The sequence below is a fragment of the Xenopus laevis genome, chromosome 3S (assembly GCF_017654675.1).
Source record: "Xenopus laevis strain J_2021 chromosome 3S, Xenopus_laevis_v10.1, whole genome shotgun sequence".
In the NCBI taxonomy this organism is placed as follows: Eukaryota; Metazoa; Chordata; class Amphibia; order Anura; family Pipidae; genus Xenopus; species Xenopus laevis.
This window is the reverse complement of record NC_054376.1, coordinates 73,797,001-73,815,179: the sequence shown is the minus strand read 5'-3', so window position 1 is coordinate 73,815,179 and position 18,179 is coordinate 73,797,001. Positions and strand designations below refer to the sequence as shown.

Here is an 18,179-nt window from a genome sequence, read left to right as displayed (position 1 = left end):
TATTGTACTCTGTAAACCCTTGTTTGTTATGCACCATTTATTCCCTATTTGTTATAACCAAGGTAAAGCACTGCGTATCTTGTCGGTGCTATATATAAATGATGATGATGATGATGATAACAGGACAGGATAGTTGTAGTAGAGAGAGAGTAAGATATGGGAAGATGATTAGAATAAAATATAACTGTAGTAAGCATCTAAAATAACAGACATAATAACATTACGTTCAGTGTTTATCAATAACTTCTTTATTTAGAATTCTTTTGTAAGGTGCCTAAAGTCAAAATGGAGATACAGTGTACAATCAATATTTAGATTTTTTTCACAGATACTACTAAATTACTTTAGTTTAGTAAGATTTATACTATAGAGCTATACTGATCTATACTTGTAAAATACTTATAATAAACTGACTATAGTTCACAGCCACATATTAATATTTGCTACACTTAGGGCATTATTTATCAAAATCAGAATTTTTCTGATTTAAATGAAAAAAGTCTGACCAAAAAAAAAATCTGATGTTGTGACTTTATTTATTAATAAAAAAACACAATTTAATTGGATCGGGGACAAACTCAACAAAATCTAGAGAAAATCCAAATCGTATGTTTTTTTCAGAGTTTTCCCCAAATTGCTGGATTTTTAAGGGTTTTTCCCAAAAACCCTGAATTTTTCAGATTTTTGCCCAAAAAGTCCAAAATAGTAGAATTTTATGGCTAATTTCAGCGAGAAAATTTCCAAATACTATAGGAAACTCTGCAATTGACTTATATATATATATATACCACCTCGACAGGTCTAAAATGCCGGATTTTCGTATCCTGACTTTTTCCATTCTCGGGGTATAATAAATTTTGAAAAATTTGTTTGTTTTTTTTTTTCACTAAAAATTCAGATTTTATAGTAAAAAAAAAAAAACTAGAATTTTTGGAGATTTTGGCATTCGGATTTTAATAACTAACCCCCTTGTGACTTAAAATGAATATGCTTAATTTATGTAAATATTTTGCCATTTAATGAGGCAGTCAGGCCAACATGTATTTGTTATATTAAACTTATCTTAGTTCACAGAATTTGAAGAATTTGATGTTGTGGCTTAAATGTTTGGGTAACAGTCATGTTCTTTGCCTCAACACTCAATTTTATTTTTGTTTATATGTTTATTCATTAGAATGTTGCACATATTCCTTTCCTCCTCTCTTGTCCTGGTAGGTGCATAAATCGGAATACCTCTCAATCATAACATCTGTTGACTTCAATATCACCTAGGCTCATTATACTTTAAACCTCAATCTCTAAATGGCTGTTCAGTCCTTATCAGAAAGGAAGGATGCTTAAAACCAGTAGTATAAGGACACTTGGTTTTGTTGTCTATCTGTTTTACACATTTAAAATGCTGTTTGGAAGGTTTTTGAGGAGTTGCCCATCATATAATTCATAAACATTCATAACATTTTTATCATATGCATAGCATGGTATTAGTAGATGTTAATGAAACAGCAAATGTCTCGTTATTGAACCCAAAGGATGATACTGTCCCTAATGAGTGTTACAGATGCCTTTCTTCAGTGTGCCAGTGATCGGAGAGCCTGTAAAGGGAATTATAGTGAAGGATTATGTGGCAGTTATTGCTATATATCAATAAAAATGTAGTACGAAAGTTGTTGAAAACCCATTTAGCTAATAATAAGGTACCAAAATCTATAAAAACAGCATTGTCTTTCAGGCTCAAATTGCTGTCCATGGCTTTGAGATTCCCTGTGCAGACAACTTCACAATTTGGAACCAACTGCTATGCAATGGAATGATTTATTGGCTTCTATTAAAGGATATATCTAACAAACTGATGAAAAATATTTCTTTGGCAGTTCTGCACTTTGGTGTGAATAAGGGTTAAGGATAAAGTATTCCACAAAATGTTCCAAAAAAAAATTGCATCATCTCTGTACCAGAACTGGGGACCTGATGTCCATCCCCATGCACTGGCTACACTATTAAATGGTTAAGAGAACTGGGGGAATGTGGGGAGAGCAGTGAAATCCAGGAAGTGCTAAATGGAAAGTGAAAATAATTGCCTGCCATGCCTCTATGCCTAGGGCATAGAGGAGGGGCAGGCAATATTTGATTGACAGTTGAGATTTTGCAATGAGCTTACAACAGCTATGAATGCTTTAATAAAAAAAGGAATTTGGATTTTATGTTTTATTTGAAAAGGACTTTTATTATACAGTATTTTAAGTCTGGGTGACAGGTCCACTTTAACCGAACATTACCAGAAAAAGCAGCTTTGCCAATTAAAAGACAAATATTTTTTTATATATATTCATTTGTTTTTTGTAGTTGAATATTTAGGGGCCTATTTATTAAACCTCAAATTTTTCTGGTCGAGTTTTAAAAGGGCAAAACTCGAATTTTTAGAGGAAAAAAACCCTCACATTTTTCAAGATTTATTATACTCCAAAGCTGCTAAAAATTCAAATCATACTCCAACTAAGACCTGTCAAACTCATGTAAAAGTCAGTGGCAGATGGTCCCTGTAACAATTGGAATATGTTTTTTGCCTTCATATTGTTAAAAGTTTTAAGTTGTTTGACGTTGGTTTTCTTTCTATAATCTGAATAATTCAAGTTTTTCATCAACACTTTTTCTGCATGGACAATTTTCAATCTGAATTGTTAGTAAATTCAGTCAGATCGTGGATGGGAGTTTGGTATAATTTTTAATAATAAGATAATGGGAAAAATAATAATAAATAGCCCCCTTAGGATTTTTTAAACTGTTTTCTGGCCATTTTGTCTTTTATTTGCCCATTTTAATATTTCTTACCCCTTCCTGGGCATCCAGTTCTTGGTCTGTTGGATCAGTTGTGGTGAACTCCAATGGTTCCTTAGATTCTTGCATGAGTGAAATCTTGTACAAGCAAGACCAGATGTTAATACATAAAAAATGAAATAACTAATTCCTTGCTTCAGGTTAGAATGCAAGGTATTGTGTTTTTGCTGTATTACAAGGAAAATGTATTGCACCATAGAAAAAGAGAACACAAATTGGGTAACGCAAACTGTAACTGTTTTATCAGTTAGGTGATGACTGCAATGATAGGGTGTATTGTAAGTGCTATGTAAACAATCTGCTAGCATTAAATATGTGTTCACTAATACATGAAGTATGACTTGTACAACAGGAAAGCTTAGATTTATGGAACTGTATATGTCAATGAATACATGGTAAACAAAGCATGCTTTAGATGGGGATTTTACCTTTACATAGGCATAAGATTAAACTTGATGGACTTTTTAACTTCAGCTATTAGTAACTATGTGTATATGCCTTTACCTTTTCAAGAAGAGGATCATGACCATCATAGAACTTTCTCAGGTTCTCTATATGCAGCACAGCATCATGGACGGTCAAAAAGAAGATGTCTCGTTTGATCACCTCATCAAAGAAAAAGCATTTTTCCATTTTTTGTAAAACACCATCTATTAAAGGTAAACCAAAATTAATTTCACCCTGATTATTGCTTTTTAACAATATCAAAACATTTACTGGAGGGAGCAAAAGTTTCACCCTAATAAACTTCAATTTCTTAAATAGTTTTTACAAACTTAATGTGTTTTACAGGCTACAAATGAAAATTATTTTAATAGGATAAATCATACCTTCATATGCTGCAATGTATGGCTCTACATCAATTCTCTTAAATTCTTTAAATATCTGAAAAATAAGTTCAGATTTATCATACAGTGTATTTCAGCAATTGTGTCAATGGGCACATTCTCATTAGAATCAGTGGGGCCATTACCTAACGGCGCAAATTGAAAATCATACAAATCAGTGTATTCAACAATCTGTGCAGTTGTTTTCTACAGTATTACTGCCTCTAAAAAAAATATCTCATGGAAAGGACAATTATGAACAAATTACACTAGCAACAGTATGGGCATAACAGAATTTATGGAATTCACCAGTCAGGGAATGGGTGTTCACATGTAGGCCCTTAAATTGCACACTCAATATGCAAATGAACAAAGTACTTCCCGATTTGTCACTGGCAAATAATAGGCAAGGTAAATGCATTGATGCGTATCACAAGAATATGAAAGCGTGGATGTTTAAACCTTGTTATTCAGAGAGCTCAAAATACAGAAATGTTATTTTCCATAAAGTTTGTATTAAGCAGACAATTCCGCTTAATAAAATAGTATAGTTTATACTTAATGGCAACTAAGCTGCATAAATCTACTCTGGTTGCTAAACAAACATATATATGTTTTAGTGTTTTTGTCAATAGCCTTGTGATATAGTGAAATATGGAAATATCCCTTATCTGAAAAACCCAAATCTAAAGTGCTGCAAATAACAGATTCAATTGCAAATAGATTACAGGAGTGCAGAGTAGTGAAACTTTTAACTATAATAGCATGTTTAAAAGAAAAAAAATACAAGGACATTTTGTAAATTTCAACATACACAGCCAATTAAAAAGGAAGGGAAACATACCACTTTAAGAGATCTCACTGCAACCACATCAATGAAGTGGATTTGCCCAAAATCAAAAATGATGCTGTGAATGGAGACTTTGGGCACAGATACTTTTATTGGAAGTTCTGAGTTCCAGTCTACTTGGATCTCTACTTCTTTTGTTTGAACTGCTTCATTATTTTCTTGTTCTGGGTCCTCGGGATCATCATCAGGATCATAACCTTCATTATCTGCTCCTGTGCTGCTAATAATGCCATTCTGTGAAGATATATTTTCTGCATTATATTTCCAAGGTCTTAGTAAATAGCAACTTTTATGAAAGAACTGAATATATATTGAATACATGTTTTATTTTTGATTTTATACAATTAAAAAATAAGGGTAAATCAATTGTCTGTGCTATCACTTTTTTTTGCTTCTCATATAATTGTAAGAACTTTTTGTCTAAAAGACCTTGTGCTTGTTTCCTTGTGCTTGGGAACTAGCCACAACCCCAATTAACTCTGAAAATTAAGGTTTTGCAATATTTGTCTGAATGTTTCATTCAATATTACACTACTCATTGCAGTGCCCCTTAATGCTTGGAGGCACAACTACTCTGGGTTGCACCTCCAGGCAGAGGCACATCCCAGAGAAACTTGCATTTCCTGTTGATTTAAATGAATATACCCTGAATGGATATACCCTATGAGGGATGTTGGCTAAATGAATTATAATTCACCTTTGTTGATCTTAGTTGTCCTTTTTTAATAAGCTTTTGTATTTTCCTCAGTGCTTTTGTTCTCTTGTTATAAACTTTCACCGCATCAAACCCAACCTGTTAGGAACCAGACAAGGTAAAGTTATTCTGGAAACATTTAAACAAAAATGTAAAAGATATGTCAGTATAATATTTTGTACTGCTATTGTACTCACAATTGATTTGATGGCATTCTTAAACCCGTCGATATTTCCATAAAACATACCACTTGTATAGCGAATGATTTTAACTCCTTCTGGCTCTATGAGCTGTGGATTTTTAAAAAAATAACTTGAATAATAATAAAATTAACTGCTAAAGAGGCATTTTCTCTACATTTTAAAATATCTCTAACTGCTCATAATACTAAAATATACAAGTATATCTTAATTAATGTATGTGTTAATAAAAATCCTCTGAATGTGTGTGTATTTCTTCTTTCAAGCAATTTGCTCAGGAGCTGAAATGTTAGTGTGTGGAGTCTAGGATGCATTTCAAGGTCAATACTAGCATTAAGTTCCAAAGAGGCAGCCCAATCTATCTGAATTAAATGTGATAACATTCTGGGCTGATAAAATTTCACAACTAAATTCTATCTTGTGGTTTATCTCATGAAAGTCTAGACTAGACGTGAATTAGGAGATAACTATTTTCTTATCAAATTGCATTATCTGAATGTTTTTATTGCTTTCTTATAATAAGCTGCATAATTATTTGAAGCTGACCTTTTAAAATCTGCAACCAGTGATTAGTAAATTGTTGGTATGACTTAATCTGTAAACAATCGTTAACCGTTGTAGAATATCAATATCATCTTTCATCATAAACACTTACATTTTTGTATTCTTTGACATTTTTGTAAATGTCTGTGCCAGGAACACTACCAAGAGCTCCACATGAAGGGCTAGAAAAAATAAAGAAAATGTATTTTTTGTCTTGAATTACTGCCAAGGGCAATTGCATTTTGATTTTTTCCACAAAATATTTGTGGTTTTCAAATTTTTGTAAAAAGCTCTAAAAATTTGAGATTTATTAAGTCTAACAACCATTAATACATACAAGAAAAAATGTATTACTTACTAAAACAGATTAGGTACTTACAACTGAACACGTAAAATAATAGTCACTAATCCAAACAACAAGCCAGCTAGCAGTCCTAAATCAAGTCCCAGAAGGATTGATGCAATGCAGGTAAAAACCCAGATAACCTACAATAAAAAGTAATTATTGCTTATTTTATTCGAAAAAAATATATATATATATAGAAATCTGTAATGTTCAATGGCCTAGTTTCTCTTTAATGTATGAGAACACTGTGTTTTAGGGGCAGATTTATCAAAGGTCGAATTTCGAAGTGAAATATACTTCGAAATTCGACCATCGAATGGCTATACTTCGACTTCGAATATTGAAGTCGAAGTTTTTTTTTACCGATTTGACCGATTTCCGGTCGAAGTAAAATCGTTAGATCGAACAATTAAATCATTTGAATTGAACGATTTCAGTGATCGAATGAACGATTTTACTTAGACTACAAAAAACGTAGAAAAATGCATTAGAAGGTCCCCATAGGCTCCCACTTCGGCAGGTTTAATTTGGCGAACTATTGAAGTCAAAGTTTTTTCAAATAGACAGTACTTCGATTTTCGAATGGTTGAATATTCGAACGATTTTACTTCGAATCGAAGTCAAAGTAAATTTGAAGTCGTAATATCCTATTCGATGGTCGAAGTATCCAAAATATTCCCTCGAATGTCACATTTTTTACTTTGAAAATGCCCTCGATTTCACTTCGACCCTTGATAAATCTGCCCCTTAATGTTGCATTTTTACAAAATAATTTAAAAAATACATTTTATTGTATCGTATACATGCAAAAGCAGAACAATCACTTGATTTTTGGATTTTTTCTAAGATAATGCATTTATTACTTACTGAGTCCCATTTGTTCTGTTTCCATAAGCGAGGTACATCAAAAACTTGCCAAAACATCCCCTTCAGATTGGCAATGACAATGGCCGCTAGCACTGACTAGAAAAAGAAACCTTATTTTACCAGCAAGTCATATGTCTTAGGTAAGACCACAATAGTATAGATTAGGTAGAGGAAGAAAAAAAACAACACATTTTAATAGACTAGAAGAAAGACAATTTCTAACTCAGCAAGTCCAGTGACTCATCACTGATACATACTGTATATCATGATGTTAGTGCATGAAAACTCTCTTAGGCATGTTCAGCAGTGAGTGAAAACCCGGAACAGGCATGATTTAAATCACTTCCAGCAACATTTTAGTACAATTACATTATTTGCATATCCAGTTATCACCTGTTATATTTACCTATATGTACTGTCATCTCTTTTACAGTATGATACACTTGCCGTCATACATTAAGAACCACACATCTAAGTATACCTTTTACATACCTTTTGAAGGGGTTCAAGGAGCTTGCCAAGTGCCACAATTGCAATTAACACAATCCCAGCTGAGATAATCCCAGCAATCTGCAATAAAAACAGGTTTTGAACATTAACTGAGGAATTTCAAAGTAAACAGGATGGTAATCATAATGAAGAACACGTGACTAAATAAAAGTTGATAATGAAAAATCATGTGACTTCAGAAATTGGCCAATTTTTCAAATATTCATAAATTAAGATTTGGACTGGGATTCAAACAAATCCTTTTGGTGCATCCCTAGCGGGTACACCGCTAAAGTTTAAAATGTGACAACTAATAAAACAGTTTATTGCAAAGCTGTTAATGACCACAAACCTGCTGATCCTCCATCTAAAATCTTTTTAGATGTGTCCTCTAGAATCAAAAGAATCTGACTACAATGAGATAATTAAGTGCAGTAAGTGAAATTCCCCTATACAAGTCTAGTGCTCACCTGTGTTTTGCCTCCAGTGCTTTCCTGGATAGCTGTACGTGATAGGGCCGTGGTGGCACAAAAGCAAGAAAATACTCCACCGAATAGATTGCTTATTCCAAAGGCAATGAACTCCTAATTAAGTAAAAACATAAACACTGTCAGATCGACAGACCCGTACACAGGATAGAGACGAGTTAATTTTTTCATGAAATCTAGCATACCTGATTTCCATCAACTTCATAGTTGTGCTTTGTAGCATAAACTTTTCCCACAGACACAGCTACAGCATAGGCAACAATACCGATGGAAAATGCTGAACTACCTATTTGTGAGAAGAGGCTCACGTCTGGTGTCATAGGTGGTATGAATCTGTAATGAAACAGTGGAGGAATTGGTGTGACAGGTTTGAACTATATTTACACACATTTAGAAGCAATATAAAAATTTAAAAAGAATGTGAAGAAAATGTAAATAAAAAACAAATACAGTACAATTTGCTTAGAATAAATATGAAATGAAAAAAATTCAATTGATGCATTGATATTAAAATTTGGTTTTTGCTTTGTTTTTCAGTTTACTCTTTTTAGTACATCTTGTATTTGTACCATTCTAAGCATGCTTACTCCATATATATATACCTACTCTGCATATACTTCTGGGATAACTATTACACCTCTGTTAACATAGGAAATAGAAGGTAATACAAATACTCAAAAGATCATCTTACCCAGTTGGAATTGTCTTCACAATCCCTGCATTATATTTCTTTTCCAGATTGACGCCATATGAAATCCCTGTAGCTACTATGGTCTATTTGAAGAAAAAAAACAGCACAAAGTACATAATATTTATTTCCCATTTCTTTCTATCAATAGCATTTACAAAGGAAACATGTATGATCCAAATAAACGTTGACACTTACCACAATTACTTCTATAGGAATAGGTACCCGAAAGATGCGTTTGTATCGATCATTTATTTCTTTCACCACAACGCAAACAACAAATGTTAGAAGTCCAGCAATCAGATCAGCAATGTTGGTTTTCGCAATGTTGGTAAAGATATCTATTATTGTCTAAATAATAATGCATAAGTCATTTAAATATTTAAAAGACAGTATGGGGTTCTGAAACATTTCATAAATAGCTACATTTGTTTCATTGTATGGAAAATTTCCATCATTATCAATTCGGATAAATTCTGTACGTTTTATATTTAAAATAGAAAATTGAAAGTATTGTATAGATTACAAAAACAGTTTGCTGTACTCACATATATGATAGAGAGTACTCCGTTGTAGTTCTTTGTGGGGACATTGAGCACTAGTTTGAATTGTGAAACAAACACTTGGAAGGCTGCAGCTGTAGTAAAACCACCAACTAATGGATCTGCCAAATATCTGATAATAAAGCCAATTTGAAATACGCCAAGTGCAAGCTGTAAAAAAAAATTACGATGATTTTTGTAAACATTAATGCATGGAAAAAATTTATTATAGGGTAACATGGTTCACCAGACCCAGCCACTTTGTTAATCATCTGTAACTACCATAAGCAATGTTATTGATTAGCATGCAAAATAACAGAACAGCAGATGAGATAAGATGTCAACTAGTATTGGGTGATTCAGGCATGCTTAAAATATGTGCAGTGCAAACCCCAGTTAATATAGTAATAGACAATTTACTGTGAGAATGGCTTCTTAAGATTACATGACACATTTTGAGAATGATATTTAAATACTGATTAATTTTCTGCAATTTAACCACTCAACATTGTGGCAAAATCACATAACATCCAATTAATTAGATCAGCTGGATATCCCAGAGTCAGCCAGAGTGTGGTCATTAAACCCATGGAAATCAATCTAGTGTTTGGTTTTAGTGATTGACTGGATTTATTGACCTTCCTTTAATGTTTAAATCTTGACAGCAGAATCTGAGGACAGGAGCTATATAACCCTACTGAAGAAGGAATCTTTTTTCATTTTTTAAATGATAAAGCTTGTGTAGCTCATATTTAATAATGTCATACTCAACAGTGCTTTTTATAAATGCCTAGCATGCAATTGACAATTGGAAAAAATTATAACCATTCTTAGAAAATAAAGATTTTGCTAAAAATAATTAGAAGAATATTCAGGCAAACTGTCCATAAATACTCTTTACTGAAATTCAGTACATACATATCAGAGCCTAATAATGCCACACATGATTGACTACAACACAAGCCAGTTCTGCCAGGCATACAGCATATATTTTTTTAGTAAACTTTTATATGGAGAATACGGAAGGATTCCAAGCAGTTCAATTTGTTTGTTATGTTTTGTTTTTTTTGATTTATCACATTTTTCCTGACAATGAGAAACATTTTAGGGACTTATTTTTCATACTGGATATCTGTGTCAATTTACCTCTTAAAGGAACAGTTCATGTAAACATAAAAACTGTGCAAAATTAAAAATGTTTCTAATATAGTTAGTTAGCCCAAAATGTAATGTAAAAATGGCTGAAGTGACTGGATGTCTAACAAAACAGAACCCAACTTGCCGCTTTGCAGCTCTCTCACTTTGTTAGTCAGCGACTTGAAGGGGGCCACATGGGACATAACTGTTCAGTGAGTTTACAATTCAACCAATTCAAAAGCAAACAGTTATGACCCATGTGCCCCCCCCCCTCAAGTCACTGACTGGTTATTGCCTGGTAAACAATCAGTGGAAACCAAGAGAGCAGAAAAGCAGAAAGTAGTGTTCTGGCTATTATGTTACACATCCAGTCACTCCAGCTTTTATACATTACATTTTTGGCAACCTAACTATATTGGAAAAAAATTTTTATTTTGCACAGTCTATTTATATACCCAGTTTTTATTTTTACACTGAACAATTCATTTAATCATTTACATCACACTGCCTACCTGTATAATTCCAATTAGAAAGCTGAGTGTTCCTGAAACGGCAACTCTGGCTGCATCTCTTGCTACTGTGTCTATTATTGTTTCGTTCAGTCCTGTAGAGTTGCCTAATATTGCAAATTTTTCATCTGGAGCAATAGACAGAACAACTGATCCCACCATCAAACTGACCACTGGGAATGGTCCTATTAGAATAAAAGACAAGATAAAATTGGAGACTTCGAAGAGCAGTACTTAAGTTTAGTTCTTAAATGAGAGACATGTGAAATCCATTTGCTGTATAGTTAATCAGCACATGCATGTTGCAGACTAAACTGCATTTAAAGCAGCAATGCATTCAAACGTATTTTTTTTTTTTTTAATAAATGACCTGCAAAACAGGTGCTTTTTGTATGGATCCAATTTGAATGTCAGCAACTTGTGTATCAAATCGTAAATTGTGTAACAGACTAATATTTTAGGTTGGTGAGCAAAGCTGGATGCTTCTAATGCTGAGAACTGCCAGCAACTAAATATATGAAATAGTATTGACTCAGTTACAAGGTTTACTGAGATGCTACTAGGAAACAGCACATGGGGTTGGGAAAGGAAAAAAAATTAATTCCCAACCACAGGTGGAAGCTAAAAGAGCCTGCACTCTGGTTGGGGGTAACCAGGGCCGCTTCTGCCATGAGGCAAGGTGAGACCCTTGCCTCAGGCGGCAGTGAACGGGCAGTTAAAAGGTGCGGCAAAAAGCCGCCTCTTGTAACTTTAAGAGCCGAACTTCCGGGTTTTAATTTTTAAGCACGGAGAGGAGGGGGGCAGCATCTAGGCTGCTGCCTCAGGCGGCAGCAGCCTCGGAATCGGCACTGGAGGAAACAGTAGTTTGTGTTTAAAAAAATGCTTCCTGACAGTCCTAGGCTACCCGCACCGGGAGGGAGCACTTGGTTCGAGCGGCCTTGTTGGGGCACACGCATGCGCATAATGCTGCAAATTGCTTATTTATGTACATGTGCGTGATGTCAGAAGTGAGCTATGCACATGTGCTCTGACCATCATCGTGCCAGAGAGTCCTACCGCTGGCGAGGGGGCAAATTAAACATAAACTACTGTTGCCCCCAACCGGAGTGCAGGGCTCTATTAGCCCACACCTTTGGTTGGGGATAATATATTTTGGCAACAGGAGCCCTTTAAAAATGGAAAGCAAGTGAAGAACATTATTGCTGTATATACAGTACATATCCATTTAAGGTGAGGTATGACCACTCTGGTAAAATTACGCTCTGGGCTAACAGGACACACTGGATACCAGGGCTTGATAATTGTCTCAAAATACCTCTTTATTAAAAAGATCTCTCAGTTATGGGTTAGACCTAAATTAACATTCTGTACTAGCAGTTTACATCTATTAATTCAAAACGAGAGTATCATGGGTCAGAATTCAGCAGAACCTACCCACAGAAATGTGTTTTGATGTTCCCAGGAAAAAATAAGTCAAGATAGGGAAAAAAGAAGAGTAGAGGCCATATCCAACAGGGACTGCAGCAAGCAATGCAAATGCCAGGCCTGGAATAGAAAGGAGAGACTTGTTAAGAAATCTGTTCTTTTACATCCTGAATGCAGACTGCAAAATGCAGGACATTAATGGAATGAAATACAAGTCACAAAGAGAATAACTATTTAAACAAATAAATAGAATAAAAATTTGCATTTCACAATGTATTCCTCCTCAAACTGTTATTGCATTGCAAATTTTAATTGTGCACTTTCAGGAAGAGCTTGAAGGTGTTGTAATCTTTTGGAGCAAACACTTTTTCAGTAAGAACTTTTATTACATATACTGTGCACTGGCACAAGCTATAAAATTTGCAAACCTTCTTCCACTGTCAAAAGAATTTGCTTAACAGTTTCCGGGGTCGCAAGCTATAATAAATTCACACAAAGGAAAATTTGTTTGTGTAAAGGCAAATATTGCAAATATTGCAAATACTGCAAATATTTTTTTCCTTACTGACTTTTATCTAGATAAGCTGCATGTTTCTGAAACATAATTGAATTCTATTATGGTGACGCAGAGGCCCATTTCTCACATTAATTTCATAAATTCTCACTATTTCAAGATTTCAGAAAATATTAACATTCATATTTTATCACTGCACTTTTTTTCTCGAATTGAAAAAAGAATTTGATTTGTTCTATCACCACGTATCAATATTTTTTTGAAATTGAATTGAATTAAATTAATTTTAATTCATTCATTTTTATAATTATTGTGTATAATTTCTTTAATGCCCTACAGTGACTTGAACTAAATTATATTTCTTAAAAGTAAGAAACTGTTCTGCATAGACATTTTTATATTATGGGAAATATTTAATACAACAGGATACAGTACATGAATCATATTGCCAGTGTTCCACTACCCACTCCTGTGAATTAAATCTGCATTGCTTCCAAATTAGCCATTGATTGGAGTCTCTCATATTTTCATTTGATAAAAGGCAAGCCAGAAACTCACCTTGCAAGGTACCAACAAGACCTGTGCTGACTCCAGAGATCAGGTCACTTAAAAACCATTCTTTCCATCTGTATTTGGGTAACCAATTCAGAATAGGGAGAAACTTCTTGACTATAAACAAAGCCTTTTTTGATGTACAGCTGCCAAACAAAACAATAGTTTTTATATAAACACATGCCAAATGTTTTAATTAAACACTCACCAACACACATGTATTCAGCAACATACTCTGAAAGTAGAAATGGCTACAATGGCTAGCTGTTTTTGGGAGACAAGTGCTAGAGCACTAAGGTATGTAAAATCACCCCCTTGGTTGTTATTAAAGAAGAACTTTCATCCAGGGACTTTATGCAATCTGCAGGCAATTATGCAGGCATGCACAAGGTAGCCCTGTCCCCCCATACTGCTGAATGCCGGAAATACAGTATCCATGAGAGAAGTGTAGGTCTTTAAACAAAATCAACTATTAATGGGAAGTGTATATGGCAAGTCAAAAAGGCCAAAGAAGACAGGATAAAGCCCACAGACAAAAGGACAAACTCAAAATCCAAAACAAAAGGTATCCTTTGACCCAAAAAATTATTCATACAATTAGAAAATGTATTCAAGACGTCATATTAAAAATGCATACAGACTCCCATTGAACTCCGCCTTATGTGTTTCATACCCTCTGGTACTAATTCCTACTCACACCTATGTGCCCGCCCCCACCTGCCCTTTGTGAACAAAATGCTGATTAATGCAGGCAATGCAGTGTCCAGGTTCTCACATAAATTTTATTGTGCAAATACCTGCCTCTGTGAGTGATATTAGCAGGGCAAAGTGCAAATTGCAAAAAAAGATCTAACTTTGTGATGAAAACATATAAAAAAAATTAGCACATATGCAGGATCAATCAGCATTATCACATGGGAATCCAGAGTCTGATGTAGGTTTAAAGCAATCTCTTATCAATCCTAATATTCATTCCAGAGTAATTGTGTGAGATATACTACATGGGAAGAATATAAATAGAGCTTTGGGCCATCTATTATTCGCCATGGATGGATTGCATAAAAGGTAAATATGGAAATACTTACTTTCCATTTTCCAAGAATATCACATTCTAACTGGATTTAAACTGGTATAAATATAAATACTATGATAATAAGTGTAAGCAAAACGATCACAACATTTACCTGCAATTCTTTTTCACCCTGTCCTGGAGAGTTTTCCGAACAGGCTCTTTTCTTTCATTTTCTTCTTGGAATGTTGGTTCAGAGTAGACTGATCTGTGCACCAGGTATTGGTTGTAGCCAGGGCTGGGGATATCCATTCTTGCTGTTGCCATCTAGGAGCAAAATGATCGATTTGGGTTATGGATTCTATTCAGTTAGCAGATAGCTTATCCATATGTAGAATACATATAATTTAGGGTTCTGATTTCAGTAGGCTTCTTTAAAATGTCCACAAACCAATGTTAGAAAAAAGTGATTTTTACTTTATGGTCTAAAGCAAATACATAATGCTAAAGGATAACATATGCAGTGTACCTATGCTTCCTGAAAAACTTACAGTTCCCAGCAACCGTGGCTTTCCACACAGCAACTGATATAGACCTTGCTGCCCAAAGGAATCACTATTTATAGGGAAAACAGAGACTGTGTACACCAGTCTGGGTGAGAATAAACTTGCCATTCAGCACACAAATATACAGAAGTAACATTTCTGCTACATTTCCTGTGTAGTTACCAAATATTTAACCCTTTCCTTTATCCACAGGATAAGTTAGAGCAACACTAGTGTAAGTTAGTTGTTAGACTACATGTATACACAATATAAATGACTACAGATTTAAACCCTAAAAGAAAATGAACATAGATATTACAGAACAATATTTTATAACATTTTTTAATGTACATTTGGAGGCCTATTTATTATACTTCATAAAAAAAACAGCAAACAAATACACCAGACATTGCTGCATAAAAAGTAGTATTTATCAAGCTGTAAACTGATTTTTTTGGAACTATTTTGTTGTGTTTTTTTTTTTAAAAATGCTAGCACGTAAGTTGCACAAGTTTTTTTTCTTTTTTTCTTACGCATCTGTGTTTTTTCTTTTCTTCACAAACTAGTATTTTTATAAATCTGCCCTATTGTGTATTTCACTATTCACCAGGTTGTTTGTTTTTAAAAAGACATGGGCTTAAAGTCTGAACAACAGCAATGTTTCAAGGGGAAAATTTAATTGTAATATAAGCTTCATCATTTCTAAAAACAATCAATTATATATTCTGTACTGTTTCTGAAATAGTCAAGTTTATCTTCACTATTCCTCTCTCAGCATCTGTTTCTTTTTATTCTCTCTTCATTCAGGAGTTGGGTGTCAGATATTCATTGACAGTTAGATCCAATATATCTTATGGGGATTCCTTTCCTAGCAGATGCATTAGAGCTCATTCGAATAACTCATTCCAGAACAAACAGAATATATCAAAATAACCGCCTTGTGCACACATTATGTATGTAGAGAGACAGGATTTATGGTGATTTTAATAGAGTGAGCTCTAATATATCTTCTAGGCAAAAGGAGCCCCCTTTAAGATATATTGGCTCTAACTGTCAATGATTATCTGACACCCAACTCCTGCCTGAAGAAAGAATGAAGAGTAGCAGGTGCTGAGAGAAGGATAGTGAAGAAAAACTTTATTATTTCAGAAACAATACAGATTGTATTTAGAATTTTTTTTATTTCAGTATGATGAAGCTTATACAATATTAAATTTCATTTTCGCGATAGTTCCCCTGTCAGGTTTGTCAGAGTTTCTCAAGGAATTTTAAATTAATAACCTGGTAGATGATACCAGTCACTCTTGTGTCTGAAAGATAGCTATCGTGGTCTGGTGAAAAGCACTACATTGGGAAAAAAATATGCATTGTGGTATCCACACTTAAAAAAGACAAATACAAGCAGGTGGTTACAACTTATATGATGCCCATATTAGAACACATACAACTTGCATGTCATTGCATGCAATTTACTAACTGGCATATAATAAGCTTGACATCTAGGTGGAAAATCTGCATTGTGGGGGATAAAATATACAATTCTGCATATTCTTTGCACTTTTAAATTCTATGGGGGAATTCATAAAAGTGTCTGTACACAGTTTTTAAAGTGGCGGTTGCCAAATTATAAAAAATGTAATAGGCATGATAAATCCATTATATAACATATCTTCTGTGAATTTGTCATGATCCTGCCAAATTTTAAAAGTGTTGTTATTGTGCTGTGCCTAAAAAAAAATCTCTATACAAACTTAAGCCAAATTTAGCAACATTTTTCCCTTGGGATTTTCATTATGGCGGAGACATTTTGGTGGAAAAATAGCTGTAAAAATATTGTTGATAAGACAAATTCTAAAAAAAAGTTGTACATATGGCACAAAAATAGCCACGCTTATTTTTAACAACATTTTTGAGAATTGTTGGTCGAGGTGAAAAAATAATGGAAAATAGTTCTGTGAATAAGTCAATGCAAAGAAGACATTTTCATACAAATTTTTACATTTTCCATTACTGACATTTTTGTGAATTCCCCCTAAATGGCAAATAATTGGTTTGCTTGTTAATCACCACGAGTTGAGTATTGACAGCAATAAAAATTGCTGAATAAAACATTTACAAATAGAAAAAAATTTTAAGCAACATACTTTCCCCATAATAATTGAACCCCAGTGTGTCAAACCAAAACTACAATGTTGAATAAACTTATGCACACTCTCATAAATCAGTCTGCAGGACCATTGTAGATGTGTGAAAGCTCTCTCCTTAACATATACCTTCCAATGCCCAGTAAGTCCAAAGCTGTATTAAAGCTCTGTATCTGCACAGAAATTAGTTTGCCACAACATAATATAATGCAAATGCAATGTATGCAATGGAGCTCCCAAGCCAACATTGAGACTCGTGCACACTGTGACTAAATAGCAGGTTGCATATATGTCACAAGTATGCATAGCTTGCACCAGGCGCAATATTTTTTAGTTCTGGGAAAAAGAGATACAATGTCGGTGAGAGTTGGTTGCCATTAAACTTGATGACAGGTGGCATTTGCAGATTCCCGCATTTGACTACAGTGCAATCTGATTGCTTGAAAAAAATTACAAGTGATCACCATATTTCTTACTGAAGCCTTTGAGAGAGTTAAGAACATTTAGAATATATGATTTCTAGTAAAAAATTATGTTTTTCTGCTAAATCTTCATTTATATGAAGCTAATGAGAATATATTAATTTGTTAACTCAATGCTTGATAATGAAGCTGCAGCCTACAGAACATATTTCTCACATCACCCCATGTGCCATATTCATAAGGTTTGGCAGAAGCTGTTTTGTGCCATTGCCCTTAACATGTTATGTAAGTATTGAAAATGAAGCTCCAGAATTATCATAATATATGACTTCAGTCAAGTGCACCTAATGAGAAAATGCGCCAAATGAGAATTAGAGAGTTGTCTGTGTGCAAACCTTATTCTAAATTGGAAAACTAGCATTTACTAGCATTCTTTTCCCCAGTTTACCTTAATGTTAATCTGCATAATATGAATGTGCCCACCAACACCTTCTCTTTAAATTTCCACTGTTCTTGTTCCCTGTATACCTGGTAGGATAGAATTATAAATCCC

At 34.0% G+C, this 18,179-nt stretch overlaps 1 protein-coding gene across 1 annotated transcript; it reads right to left on the bottom strand.

Annotated features, from left to right (window-relative positions):
• Positions 1-319: 319 nt before the first annotated feature.
• On the bottom strand, positions 320-15,076 carry slc26a4.3.S (solute carrier family 26 member 4 gene 3 S homeolog; the record flags this gene model as incomplete). The annotated part of the gene is given in 21 exon segments (NM_001095539.1): positions 320-1,592; positions 2,830-2,913; positions 3,340-3,485; positions 3,666-3,720; positions 4,507-4,746; positions 5,210-5,305; positions 5,404-5,496; positions 6,062-6,131; positions 6,329-6,435; positions 7,163-7,258; positions 7,655-7,732; positions 8,122-8,235; positions 8,325-8,472; positions 8,831-8,913; positions 9,026-9,178; positions 9,376-9,540; positions 11,019-11,200; positions 12,450-12,560; positions 13,513-13,652; positions 14,691-14,842; positions 15,045-15,076. Coding segments are annotated over 20 exon segments (2,337 nt in total). The 3' UTR covers positions 320-1,568.
• Positions 15,077-18,179: the final 3,103 nt, after the last annotated feature.